Here is a 14,448-nt window from a genome sequence, read left to right as displayed (position 1 = left end):
TTACAAATGTCATGACAATTAACATAATTCTTCATTTTTAAATTGCCAGTTACACCCACTAGCACCCCTATCACACAACACTACCAGGCCTAGGAAGGTGAAGGCTAGGTGAAGGTGAAGGCTAGCATGTGTGTTCTTCAGGACACATGAACCCAGCCTCCTGATCTTTTTGAACATTGAAACATAAGATGTTTATAAGTTAAATATTGTTTTTTTTTACATATTGTGAATCTGGCACTTGTTCTTTATGTTGTGTGAGAATGTCATGGTGAATGAACCAATAGAAATTCTCCAAAATGACCACTGGACATTAGTAAAGGTTTTTCCTTCTCCTGTAAAGTTGCCATTTTGGAGATACAACATTTCACTGAGGGGGTGGGGTTAGAGGAATTGTCTGGCAGGCCACATCAAACATCTTCATGGGCTAGACTTTAGACTTTACTTATTTTATATAAACTAGCATTTGTTTGGTAGCTAACAGGAATCCGAAATCTTTGTCTCCTCATCCAGGCAAACTTTGACACCAACTTTGAGGACAGAAATGCTTTTGTGACTGGTATCGCCCGATACATTGAACAGGCCACTGTCCACTCCAGCATGGTGAGTAGAAAGAGGCGTCTTCTGTGCCATGGCATATTTGGGCACTGGGTCACGTGACCAGGACAGCTGCGAGATAAAAGGCAGTGTGCTATGATTACACAAGAGACACAAGAGTGCTTTTATTGGCTATCACTGTGTGTATCACTTTTATTGGTTATCACAGTGTGGCCAGTGTGAACGTAGAGTCACTCCTTTATTCCCTTCAACCTGTTCTAAAATGGCAGATGGACTCAAATAGATACAAATATACAACCAGTGTTTGGTTTTTTTAATACAAAGACAGTGTTGTTTACGTTCGGGGGGTTCTTCCTTTGTTTGTGCAGGAATTTGGCTTGGGTTTTTGGCTGAACGGAGGTAGGCTTATGTAGAAATGGTATTCAGGCGGTTAGTAGACAGACTATTCTCTCAGGCATTTTAATAATGGTTGTGCTTTGACTGACAAACAGTTAGCTGTTCTATAGAAATAGTTTTTTCCACAGCTAAATGGGGAAGTGAAGTCTTTCAAACATCGCAGCCCCACATTAGGTGGCTGAGTGCAGTGTTTTTGTTCTGAGTGTCTCTTATTGACTCAGAGAAACTTCTGCTAGGTTCTGCATCCTGGATAAACTGTGTGAGTGTGCGGTGTTAGAACCGTCACTGCTGTCAGTTTTTCAGTCCTTGGTTCCTGAAGGGTTTGTTTTTTAGGTGTTTTAAAAAGTAAACACACAGGATCCCTCCAAACCTTCCAAAATACTTTTCACAAGCTTTACAGAATATACAAAAATATACAGAGGATGCAGACGCTTCTGATCCAGGTGGTACAGTCATAGTCTGTTGAGTGACAGTTTGTGTAATCTTCTTTGTAATCCTTCACGCACATAGAGAGCACTGCTTACTTTTGTGTCTGAGTATAGTCACCTCTCCCAATTTTTAAACTGGCCGTCAGTCGATGTTGGCATATGCTGAGAAGTGATACAGGAATTGGTCCGGCTTCTTAGGATCCCCCCTGTTTTTGTTCTGAGAGAGCTCCTAATATGAAAGACCATTTAATTGGAGCCTGTTTACCCCAAAATGCATGTGCCTTTTCCTTTAAGGTTTCAGAGGCTACTTTTAAATGTTTTCATTGTGTTGTTTGTAATAATATGAGGACACAAGATTGTTAAAAGTTCGGGGTTCGAGGAAAATGTACATGCTTTTCAACCTTTGTGGTTTATCATGTCCTTGTGGTCTTAGTTATATGGGTAAAAACAAACGACAACTAAAAACTGGAATCTGTGAACATCAATGTGCAATTAGGATGAAACATAAAAAATGTCCGGTAGCCAGATATTTTAATAATGCGGGACATTTCGCTTCATGGGAAATTAACATAAAATGCATATCATAACATTATGTGCTTATTTCTAATTTTATACATGTCAAGAGACCTTTGTATTACATTGTGACTGGGTTTGTTTTATCAGGGAATCTTCAATGGGGTGATGTGTGCACTCTGCTTCATCTTGCTGTTTGCCCCTCACAATGTCTCTCTTTCTTAAGAATGAAATGCTGGAGGAGGGACATGAATACGCTGTCATGCTCTACACCTGGAGGAGCTGCTCCAGAGCCATACCTCAGGTATGCAGACAAACTCTTACCTGTAGATTTAACACAACTGTAGTAGATATTCGACATTACACTGTCAGTTGAGGGCTCATATCATGCATGGTGTGTGTGTGTGTGTGTGTGCATATATATATATATATATATATATATATATATATATATATATATATATATATATATATATATAGTGAACTATGTGAACAAACTATTTTTTGCAAGCCTGTTTAGCCCACTCTTTCCCATCACAGTAAAAGGCCAGTTTCACACATACAACCTCTTAATGGTGTGAGCAGTGCGGCAGTGTGGCTGTTACAGCTCACATAAGCTGTACATTCACACGTACAGTGTGTGTTCTGTGGTGCAGTACAGCAGTGAACAGGTTCTATAGACAAGGATAAACAGTCAAATCAGTCACTTTGCTTTGCTTTATATTCAAATCATTCTGACTTGTGGAATGGTAAACACTATAGGCCTGCGAAAGTAAAAGAAAACAAGCTAACATATATATATATTTCACTGCACCGCACCACACAGTACACAGGCTTCCTGCACATTGCTCACACCCTGCAGGCATCTTGCAAGTGTTCCAGACATGGTGCCTTTCTCGCTCCTATTTTTAACAAGTTATTATGGTTCAGTGGTTTTATAAAAGGTCAGCAGGCCAGATGATTTTTTTTTACCTAAATGTGTTGAACTATTGTTGACATGGACAGTACTGTACATCAGACTAAGTCATCTGTTTCGAAGATTTTTGTTTTGTTTATTTTATAGTAAATTCTCATTTACTTTATTAATCAGGGCAACAGGCTGTCCATTTCTGTTCCCCTGACCTGACACTGTAAGGGTCAGCCTGTGTGACGTCGCCCTCTTGTGTATTGCAGGTGAAGTGCAATGAGCAGCCCAACAGAGTGGAGATCTATGAGAAGACTGTGGAAGTGCTGGAGCCCGAGGTCACCAAGCTCATGAAGTTCATGTACTTTCAGGTAATGAGGGAGGGCACGTTTGTCATTATGCTTCGTGTTCATTATGATATGGTGCATATTTTTCAGCATGATAAAAAAAGCCTGAAAATATTCCTTACAAAGTGAATATGTTCATTTTTACATTTACAGTTAATTACAGCATTCAGCATTAAACTACAGTGTTTTATCATAGTTATAGAGTCACTAATATATTGTCACTATCAAGCAAAAACTTTGTATTGTATCTCTATTTTTGCCATTTCTTTCATTTTGACTTTTTGATCATTTGAATCTGGTAGTTGTTATTTACATTGTGTCACAACATTTACATTAACATCTGTATATGAGCACGTTGTAGCCTCTTTCACCCTGTTTTTCAATAGTCAGGACCCACAGGACCACCACAGAGCAGGTATTATTTAGGTGGTGGGTCATTCTCAGCACTGCACCACCCATATAATACCTCCTCTGTGGTGATCCTGTGGAGTCCTGACCATTGAGGAACAGGGTGAAAGCAGCCTAACAAAGTATGCAGAGAAACAGATGGACTACATACCTTTGCTTTTGATTATGAGGTATAGAATGAAGCATTTAGTAGTAGAGGGTTGGTCCGCCCTCACTGCTTGTGTTGCTTTTATTATAATCCATGCACTATAAGCAGTATTGTCATAAAATGTTTGAATGAATGAGGGTGATTTATCTAGTCCAGAGCGCTAACGATGTTTAATATTCTTATCTAGCGTAAGGCCATTGAGCGCTTCTGTAGTGAGGTGAAGCGGCTGTGTCACGCTGAGCGCAGGAAGGACTTTGTTTCTGAGGCCTACCTGCTGACGCTGGGCAAATTCATCAACATGTTTGCAGTCCTGGACGAGCTCAAGAATATGAAGTGCAGTGTCAAGAATGACCACTCCGCTTACAAAAGGTATAACAGGTCAACAGCTACAGAAATGATTCAGAACTAAAGAATTATCCACTCCTGTTCAATTAGCTGTCCCTATTTTATACTTACAGAGCTGCTCAGTTCCTCAGAAAGATGGCTGATCCACAGTCTATCCAGGAGTCCCAAAATCTCTCCATGTTCTTAGCCAATCACAACAGAATCACACAGGTACAGTTGATGTTTAAATTGCATGTTCCTTCATATTTGTTATTTATGTTATTTTTGCATGTTTTAATGTTCTGTGTGGTTGTCTTCTTCAGTGCTTGCATCAGCAGCTGGAAGTGATTCCTGGCTATGAGGAGCTTCTGGCTGACATCGTTAACATCTGTGTGGATTACTACGAGAACAAGATGTACCTGACGCCCAGCGAAAAGCACATGCTACTAAAGGTGCCAAGCAAACACTTCACCTTACCGCACAACCCTGTGTGGCTATTCTGTAAATGCAGTTCACCAGAGGTGTGTTTTTTGTCACAATTTTGTTGCCTCCGATTTTCAGGTGATGGGTTTCGGCCTTTATTTGATGGACGGAAATGTTAGCAACATCTACAAGCTGGACGCCAAGAAGAGGATAAACCTCGGCAAAATTGACAAGTTCTTCAAGGTCGACCTGAAATGTCTGATTAGGAGAAATCTGTCCATAAAAATTTGACATTTGTGTTAACTGTGTTTTGCTAATGTATTTGATTGCCTCCACAGCTCCAGGTTGTGCCCCTCTTTGGCGATATGCAGATTGAACTGTCTCGGTACATTGAGACAAGTGCACACTATGAAGAGAACAAGTCAAAGTGAGTGTTGGTCTGGTCTGCTTGATTTTGCTTTTGTGTGAGCGGTTTATGAAAGAGGGCATGGTTCTCAGCAGTGTGCGTTTATGAGAAGCTGTAATATATAACTAGGCCCTTATGACATTTTTTTCCACTGCCTCCCCCAGGTGGACCTGTACTCAGAGCAGCATCAGCCCGCAGTATAATCTGTGTGAGCAGATGGTGCAGATCCGAGATGACCACATCCGCTTCATCTCAGAGCTTGCACGCTACAGTAACAGTGAAGTGGTGACGGGCTCTGGCCTGGACAGCCAGAAGTCTGATGAGGAGTATAGAGAGCTGTTTGACCTGGCCCTCAGAGGCCTACAGCTGCTCTCCAAGTGGAGTACTCACGTCATGGAAGTGGTAAGTATGAGTGCAACTGATAGTGTTGTGCTGTGGTTGACTGCATCTGATAAATGACCATAGGATTTACATTTACATTACATTACATCTATGGCATTTAGCTGATGCTTATATCCAGTGCGACTTACATATATACATATAGATAGTCTCATGCACTTATGGATCATATATAAATTATTAATATGTATTATACATATTGTCTGGAAAAATACTTGAATTTCCTTTTTTGCTGTTTTTAACTTTTTTATATCATTTCAATCTGTCAGTTTTGTCAGTTAAGTACAGTTAGCTAACCGTAAGCATTCCATGCCGCACCGTATCCGAGACCATGGAGTTCCAAATGTGAAAAGTAGCTATAAAGGAATTTCATTTCAAATTTTATTATGTCATATATTTGAAATGTGTATAATATGTCAGATTTCTGTATAGGTATATACAGTATGTGTGTACATATTGATATTAGATTGATTTAGAATAGAATTGTATAAATATTTCCCTGACTAGCAATGCACATGATCGACATGAGCCCACATTAGCATGTTAGTGCCTCTTTTGTTATCTCTCTCTCTCTCTTACTCTCACTCTCTCTCCCTGTTTAACTCCAGTACTCGTGGAAACTAGTGCATCCTACTGATAAGTTCTGTAATAAGGACTGTCCTGGTACTGCTGAGGAGTATGAGCGCGCCACACGCTATAACTACACCAGTGAGGAGAAGTTTGCCCTGGTGGAGGTGATTGCCATGATCAAAGGCCTGCAGGTGCTGATGGGCCGCATGGAGAGCGTGTTCAACCAGGCCATCAGAAACACCATCTACGCTGCGCTGCAGGACTTTGCCCAGGTTACCCTGAGAGAGCCACTCAGGCAGGCCGTTCGCAAGAAGAAGAACGTCCTCATTAGGTAAGCTGAGAACCTTCCTGTTTATGTGAATTTTGTGGAAGCTGTTATAACAATAGTTGTGAGCAGTTTGGAAGTAACTAGACAGTGGCATGAGTGACTTTTTGTTGTTTGACTTCACCTATGCTAATTCATCCATCCCCTGTCCTTACAGTGTTCTTCAGGCCATTCGGAAAACCATCTGCGACTGGGAAGGAGGAAGAGAGCCACCCAATGACCCCTGTCTGAGGGGAGAGAAAGACCCCAAGGGAGGTTTTGATATCAAAGTGCCCCGTCGTGCTGTTGGTCCTTCAAGCACGCAGGTCAGTTAAATTGAAGATGCTGGCTGCTGCTGATATGACCAGTTTTACCTGGAAGTGTGGAGTCCGCTGAGAGGCTATTGGAATTTGATGATTTGTTCTGTTTATGAAAAGGATCTCAATTGATTCACATTTGTGCTGATTGTTGCCTCTTTGCCCTTCCCTGACACTGCAGCTCTACATGGTGCGAACCATGCTCGAATCTCTGATAGCAGACAAGAGCGGCTCAAAGAAGACCCTGCGTAGCAGCTTGGACGGCCCCATAGTTCAGGCCATTGAGGACTTCCACAAGCAGTCTTTCTTCTACACTCATCTCCTGAACTTCAGCGGTGAGAAACCTCTTTCACCCTGTCCAGATTATTTCCTCTCTGGTGAACAACAGTGTCATCTAATTCTGGAGGTTATTCAGTTTGAAACTGTGGAGGAACCTCTTAAGGTGATTTGAGGGACCTTTAAGAAAAGCGTTTTTAGAAGAAAGAGATTCCTTGAAGGTCAAACTGAAGAACCTTCAAAATTTTCTCTAGGATTTTATACTTTTAAAAGTGTAGCATACCATGCTGTTGTGTGTGTGCACTTATAGTCTGTTTGCTGTTGCTGTTAAAATGTCATGATGGTGATAAATGTCTTGTCTTTGGGTGGTTCTCAGAGGCCCTGCAGCAGTGCTGTGACCTGTCACAGTTGTGGTTCAGAGAGTTCTTCTTGGAGCTTACCATGGGTCGTCGCATCCAGTTTCCCATCGAGATGTCCATGCCCTGGATCCTCACTGACCACATTCTGGAAACCAAAGAGCCTTCAATGATGGAGTTAGTGCTGCAGTCATATACACCCATGCATAAATCCTAGAATACTGGATACACTGGGCCTGATTCACAAAACTCACAGCCACATTTTCCATGATATTAGGAGCGGTAAATGGTTACACATGAGCAAATTTTTGGTGGTACCCTACCTCAGCTGATTAACTAGTCAAGTCAAAAGGCTTTTATTGTCATTTCAGCTCTGTAAAAGTACACAGTGAAATGAAATTATATTTTTTTCCAGAACAAGGGTGCAACATGGAACAAAATGAAAACAAAAACAAGTGCAATGTGCAAGACAGTACAATAAATAGAATAAACACAATAAATACGACTCAATTCTGAGTAGAGGTAAAGAGTGTAAGGTGCATAGATATTAAAAATTAAAAGTCTGACTGCTTATGGGACAAGGCTATTGCAGAACCGTGCAGTGACAGCACGGATGCTCCTGTACCTTCTGCCAGACGGTAGCAATAAATAAAGTCCATGTGAGGGATGAGTGGTAAACCAATATATGTTAAAGGCAGTTTGAGGTTGTGCATTATTGCAAACATCATAGCTGCACTGCAAAGAACTTTACTTTCTTTGAAAGGATTTTAGAGCGCATTGATGGAGAATTCCATTAATCCAATATTTTATCATGGATTTGAATGGGACTCAACAGATATAGATTTAGAAGAGACAGATGGATATTAGATGAAAATGATGTAAAAGAAGAATCAAGTTGTTAATGTTACATTTCATGCAGTGTATGTTAGTGGTTTACCAAGTATTTTTATTGATATGTTTCTGTTATTCATTTTTGCTGCATTATACCAAACAGCATTTCTGCTTATTTTATTAGTTTATTAGTTTATAAGTTAAGATTAGTTTTGATGTAGTGTGTCCATTTTATTATCCAAAGAGGCACTGAATGTGAGGAGATACCAGTGCCGCCACTAGGACTTTATGAGTAGGACTTGCTCTGTTTACCTTTTTCCATTGTCTTGTGACTCTGGCCATGTATCCTTTCTCAAAACTTGATTTTTGACATATAAACAACTATTTAGAAATTTGAATAATTCCTCAGCAATTTCCTTAAGTTTTCTCCTACAAATGATGCCACCAGAGCCCATGAAAGGGCTTTTAGTTTCTGAACGAATTTTTTTTTTGTTCTTTGTACTTCTGAATTTTACTGAATGTGTTCATTTTTCCAGGTACGTGTTGTATCCTTTGGATCTTTATAATGACAGTGGATACTATGCTCTTACCAAGTTCAAGAAGCAGTTTCTCTATGATGAGATAGAGGCTGAGGTAGAGTGTTGTAATATTATGATAATATTATGATGGTGACAATTTCAACCGTCTGTCAGACAGATTGCACTTCATCTTAATGATTAAATGTGCTTCTTTGTCCAGGTGAACCTGTGTTTTGATCAGTTTGTCTACAAGTTGGCTGATCAGATATTTGCTTACTACAAAGCAATGGCTGGAAGGTACGCCTTTATGACCTCTTCTTGATCCTGACAGATGATTACGTATTCAGTGTTTGGTCAATCCTTGAACTTCATGCATATGTGAATATGTTTGTCTCTTAGTGTCCTCTTGGACAAGCGCTTCCGGGCGGAGTGTAAGAACTATGGCGTGATCATCCCTTACCCCCCTTCCAACCGCTATGAGACACTGCTGAAGCAGAGACACGTGCAGGTACAGCACTCATTCAGTCGCAGCTGTTGGACAGCTTTTCTTCAACAAGCCTTCTGTATATTTAAAATGATCAAGGGGGGTTGTTATTTGTCTTGTGTTTATTCTGTATAAATATAGTATGTACCTATGTGTGTGTGTGTGTGTCTGTTGACAGCTCCTGGGTCGCTCCATTGACCTGAATAGGCTGATCACCCAGAGGATCTCAGCAGCCATGTACAAATCCTTGGACCAGGCCATCAGCCGCTTCGAGAGTGAAGATCTCACCTCCATTGTGGTAAATAAAGCAGTGCACTGCAGGCTGCATACATGCAAACCTGTTGTCTTTAAGCAGAGTTAACTGTCTTGAATGATGAATACAGCCTGATTTGTATAGATTTTATGAAACTTTTAAGAAGAATCCTTCCTCCCAAAAAACACGCAGCACAGCAGCAGCTCACGTCAAAAGCTCACCCAAAGCTGTACTAGTTCCTGAATTTGGGCCAACTGGGTTGACAATATTATAATAGAAGTGTAAAAAGTATTAGTATAGTAAGTAATTTAGTAAAGGTGGACCAAAAGATATGATATGATAAAAAATATGGGAGTTGAGCGTTCGTCTTTTTACATGACTAGTCAAATTACATGACTAGTGCCAGTCAGTGGGGTCCAAACACTGTATGCTAATTTGGAGCTAACTGTAAATGATTGGCAGTGATGTGCAGTTACACTGATTTTACTTATAATAGATGTGGGATCTCCAAAACATGTTTTCAGGCTTGACTCTCAATAAGCTAAATAATTCCACAGAAAGTATACCTAAATAATAATAAGTTACATTTTTATAGCGTCTTTCACAATCCCAGGGTCGCTTTACAAGATAATGCTTTAGCAGCAAAGTTAAAAAAGAGGAGAAGTATTGTTCAAAGAGGAAGGTCTTCAGGTGGGATTTAAGAGAAGCCCCGGATAGACTGGGGTAGGAAATTCCAGAGTTTTGGTGCCACAGCACTGAAGGATCTGCTTTCGATGGTGGTGAGTGCAGTATAGGGGACAGTGAGCAAGCTGCTGTCTGAGGACCTGTGGATACACAGGGGCCTGACCATGAAGGGCTTTGTATAAAGTGAGCAGGATCCTAAACTTAATGCAGGACGTTACTGGTAGCCAGTGAAGCTCTTTGAGAATGGGAGTGATGTGTGCAGATTTTTTTTTTGAAAGTGAGAACTTCTGAGGTCGCTGAATTTTGACTGTACTGAAGCTAACAATCTTAGCTGGGAGACCTGTAAAAAGTGAGTTATAGTAATCCATACGGGAGAATATAAAGGAATGAATCAGGGTTGTTGCATCACTAGTAGTAAGTAAAGGCTGAAGGTGGGCAGTATTACGAAGGTGAAAAAATGCAGTTTGAGGTAATGACCTGACGTGAGCCTCAAAGCTGAGTGCAGAATCAAACAATACTCCAAAATCTCGAACAACAGGCAAAGTCTTACAGATATGCCAATATGTTAATAGAGTAGCTGGGTATTCTAGAGGTGTTTAGAGTTCTTTGGACCCTACTAACAGAACTTGTTTTCTCTGTATACGCCTGTACTGTAGTCTTAGAGTGCACCAAATGTTTCATAATTAAAAACCTTCAGAATGTTCCCCTATGCTGCCAAACGAAGCTGCCAGACTCTCAGCTATGGGACTCTGCTATTAACTTATTTTCAGGTCTTTTTCCAAAGCTTTGATGCTTCTCTTGATTTAAACAGTGAGAAATATCTGACAAATGTAACTGAATATTTGGAGAATAGATCCCTTGGTAAACTTTTCCCATCTATACTGTGTGTGTGTGTACCTGTTTTCCAGGAGCTCGAGTGGCTTCTGGAAATAAATAGACTGACTCATCGGCTGCTGTCCAAACACATGACTTTGGATAGTTTCGATGCCATGTTTCGGGAGGCCAACCACAACGTGTCAGCGCCGTATGGCCGCATCACACTACATGTCTTCTGGGAGCTGAACTTTGACTTCCTGCCAAACTACTGCTACAATGGCTCCACCAACAGGTGAGTGTGAACACACTGTAGGCATGGATTAGGTCCAAACTAAAATAAATGAGGTTACTTTTATTTTGTTTTATTATTCGACTGTCTGTATTACACCACGCCAGTCACATTTATATATTCTCTTTTATGGGGCAGATTTGTGCGCACAGCAATTCCCTTTACCCAAGAGCCTCAGAGGGATAAGCCTGCCAATGTTCAGCCTTACTACCTGTATGGCTCTAAGGTATGTAACACTATTAAAACTGTCATGCTTGCATGTTAAAATGTTGCAATAGACTTAGTTTGCGACGAGTAGGCTGTTGTTTGCTGTTGTTGGTATTGATATACCAGTGTATATATGAACGTTGAAAATCTTACTGTGTACGATGTGGATGTTGTACGATGAGGATTGTGTCTTGAGCAGTGTTGTTCTTTGCTTTGCAGCCTCTGAACATTGCATACTCCCACATCTACAGTTCCTACAGGAACTTTGTGGGTCCCCCGCATTTCAAAACAATCTGCCGTCTCCTTGGTTACCAGGGCATCGCCGTGGTGATGGAGGAGCTGCTGAAGATTGTCAAGAGCTTGGTAGTGTTGATTAGTTTCCCATCTGCCTCAGTAGGGTTTTCGTCTCTCTTACCGTAGCTCCGCATTTCTGCTCATTTGCAGCTTGCTGAGTACATAAGTACATCTCTGCTACTGAGCTTAATTCATTAAACCTGTGCCCTTTAATTACTGTGTGCCATCCTGTATTGATTTGGTTTCTAGCTCCAGGGCACCATTCTGCAGTATGTGAAGACTCTGATAGAGGTGATGCCAAAGATTTGCCGGCTGCCTCGCCATGAGTATGGATCACCAGGTGAGAGAATGGCCAACTTGCTTTCTCTCTGCTGTCAGTGATCCTTCCACCTAAGGCCTGAACAGTTTAGTGTACTGATAGTAACCATTCCACAACAGTGGCTCAGCAACTTTACACATCATAGAACATGTTATGTTCCTATCTGGACTCACTGATGCTCCGCTGACATAAGTTTAACATACAAGTAGTAATTTGTATTGGTGACAGTTAAGTGTTACATTGTTTTGAACCCTAGCTTTATTATTCTGTTTTTAATCCTAATGTAGAAACTATTATGAATTACTTGTTACACTCCTGCATATTTTGAGTCCTACAGGATTCTATTATAGGGTCTATGAACCTGATAATTATGACAGTAATGTAGTTATGAGGGTGAAGATTTAAAGTGTGGGCCTGATACCAGAGTTTAAGGAGTTAAAGCATAGGCTAGATCAGTCGCTCCGTCTCTTTGATTGTGTACTTTCCAGTTCTCTTGATTTTTGTGGTTTTTCAGGCATCCTGGAGTTCTTCCATCACCAGCTGAAGGACATCATTGAATACGCTGAGCTGAAGACGGACGTATTTCAGAGTCTGCGGGAGGTTGGCAATGCTATCCTCTTCTGCCTCCTCATTGAGCAAGCTCTGGTGAGACCCGACACTTTATTTACCTACTTCTTTTTCTCTCTCGCTGTCTCTCTCTCTTTGTGTCTCTGTCTGGGGCTGGGGCTAACTGTTTTTATGTTATATCGTCTGTGCAAGTCAAATTTCTGCCTTTCTCTTTCTATGACTGACTGCAGTGTATGGATTGGTATTTGATGACTCATGTTTGTTTAGATGTTCTGTCTAACTGTGTGCCTTATTACACCAAAATTCAATTCTTCTTTTTTGGGTGTTAAGAGTCTCATATGACCTTCCAAAAGACTGAATGTGTGAGAAGCTCACTACCATTCATTTTCATCGACGTTTTTTTTTTTTCTTTTTCAAAATAACAGCGTGTGCACGCATTTATACCAACAGTAGTTGGTAGAGTCCAACAGTATACTCTAAATGTAATTAACCTGCAGTGTTGAATTTCCATGTTTTATGTTGAAAATGTATGGTTTTAAGATGGAAGTTATATATGTGTATGTGTAACTCTTCATACAGTTGTTGTCAAAAGTTTATATATATACTCATCATGTGACATGAATTCCATAGCAATAGGGCTTTTGGTTGTTTCTTTGATGTGTTCTTTTTCTGGGGAATAATGAGTGAACCACATACATCTATTATTATTATTTTTGGGGTTTTCTAAAATCAGCGCAGGAAACAACTGATCAGCAGTTGGTACAGTGTTGAACACCTTTGAAGGTGTAGCTTTTGGAGCAGGGCTTCATTCTTGAATGGCAGCCTCTCAGCCCATGGCTTTACTTGACTGTAGACAGTGACACTGGTGTTCTAGCCATTTGCAGTTCATGTCAGGCCTGTATCTTTGTGGTTCTTGGGTTATTCTTGACCATCTGAACCAATTTTCCCTCAGATAAGGGGGACAGTTTGGACCTTCTTGCAGACGTTGACAAGTTGGCTATACTTCCCTGTATCTTGTACTTTCGTTTGTAACAACTTATGTTCGAAACGATGATTTTGTAATCTGCAGTTTCCGGAGACTTTCCAATAGCACTGAGTGTTGGTCAGTCAATGAGTGCTGTCAAACAAACCTTTTTAATGTGGGCACAGAGAAGCTGCCAGCTGTAGTCAACCATGATCACGAACAGCAAGTTAAGGGGTCTTGGCCTTGGCAAATTAAAACAGAGTTTGAGTCATTTCATACCACTGATTTGATGCTGCGTTCCATTTGTAATCGGATGTCAGATTTCCCAAGTTCCAGTTATGAAATGTCAGCCGAAGTCAAATTTCCTACTTGGAAAGCCAGGAGAGCCTCACCAATCGAATGAGAATCCAAGATGGCCGTAACGCATCAACACTAGTAAAAGCAGTAGTGTTATACAGTTCATTAGCACTTGTGCATCTACTTAAGTCTCATTAAATCATTTGTACACTCAGTACTGTTCAGCTTCTATCTTTGGAGGTGGTTTATTGGTGTATCACCTGGTGTCACTAGCAGTGCCGACCTGGGACAAGGACAATTTTGCTAACCTGGGGCAATGCTACCAATGCTAATCTGGGGCATTAAGAGTAAGACATATTTTGGTCAGATCTGCCATAAAACACAGGTAAAGGATTGTCAAACCACTTGTGGTGAACTCCGAAGTCTCCGAAGTCTTTAGCTGTTAACTGTTTTGGGAAATCTTTTGAACTAGTGTACAATCATAGGAGCATTTAACTGGACTTCATTCTCAGTTCCTGCATCCGACTTCTGAGGTTAATGAAAGGCAGCATAATAATCTGAGTGGGTGTATGTATATCTTGACCCTGTGCTGATTAAAAAAAATTTCTTTTTCTATTGAAGATGTATGTTGCACACTCATTCTGCAAAAGAACCGTTCAGAGAAATCAATGGAGGCCTATGGTTGCCATGACATTCATGTCAGTGATTAGCGTATGTAAGCACTAAAAAAAGCGTAAGACTGCGGTTGTATTTAATACATGCTTGACGTTCTGGATATAGTGTGCAAAGAGTCACTTGAGACTCGATTGGAGTGTGTGTGAGTGTACGTATGTGTGGTTCATTGCTGTGTG

The 14,448-nt window shown here is 40.7% G+C and overlaps 1 protein-coding gene across 3 annotated transcripts in view; it reads left to right on the top strand.

The window, feature by feature from the left end:
• cyfip2 (cytoplasmic FMR1 interacting protein 2) overlaps positions 1-14,448 on the top strand; it is a 35,423-nt gene that overhangs the window by 14,943 nt on the left and 6,032 nt on the right. For 2 of the 3 annotated variants that reach the window (XM_072663875.1, XM_072663876.1), the window contains exons 3-24: positions 511-600; positions 2,119-2,196; positions 3,066-3,167; positions 3,887-4,068; positions 4,158-4,254; positions 4,347-4,475; positions 4,585-4,689; positions 4,785-4,873; positions 5,017-5,254; positions 5,860-6,152; positions 6,304-6,451; positions 6,624-6,777; positions 7,095-7,251; positions 8,442-8,538; positions 8,644-8,720; positions 8,823-8,931; positions 9,086-9,205; positions 10,753-10,952; positions 11,088-11,175; positions 11,376-11,519; positions 11,700-11,790; positions 12,284-12,414. In XM_072663875.1, coding sequence (XP_072519976.1) covers positions 511-600; positions 2,119-2,196; positions 3,066-3,167; positions 3,887-4,068; positions 4,158-4,254; positions 4,347-4,475; positions 4,585-4,689; positions 4,785-4,873; positions 5,017-5,254; positions 5,860-6,152; positions 6,304-6,451; positions 6,624-6,777; positions 7,095-7,251; positions 8,442-8,538; positions 8,644-8,720; positions 8,823-8,931; positions 9,086-9,205; positions 10,753-10,952; positions 11,088-11,175; positions 11,376-11,519; positions 11,700-11,790; positions 12,284-12,414 — 2,919 coding nt within the window. Of the gene's footprint in view, positions 1-510; positions 601-2,118; positions 2,197-3,065; positions 3,168-3,886; positions 4,069-4,157; positions 4,255-4,346; positions 4,476-4,584; positions 4,690-4,784; positions 4,874-5,016; positions 5,255-5,859; positions 6,153-6,303; positions 6,452-6,623; positions 6,778-7,094; positions 7,252-8,441; positions 8,539-8,643; positions 8,721-8,822; positions 8,932-9,085; positions 9,206-10,752; positions 10,953-11,087; positions 11,176-11,375; positions 11,520-11,699; positions 11,791-12,283; positions 12,418-14,448 lie in introns of all 3 variants that reach the window. The other variant, XM_072663874.1, reaches the window with a different exon arrangement.

Source organism: Salminus brasiliensis, chromosome 19, assembly GCF_030463535.1.
Source record: "Salminus brasiliensis chromosome 19, fSalBra1.hap2, whole genome shotgun sequence".
Classification (NCBI taxonomy): domain Eukaryota; kingdom Metazoa; phylum Chordata; class Actinopteri; order Characiformes; family Bryconidae; genus Salminus; species Salminus brasiliensis.
This window is presented reverse-complemented; position numbering and strand designations above follow the sequence as displayed.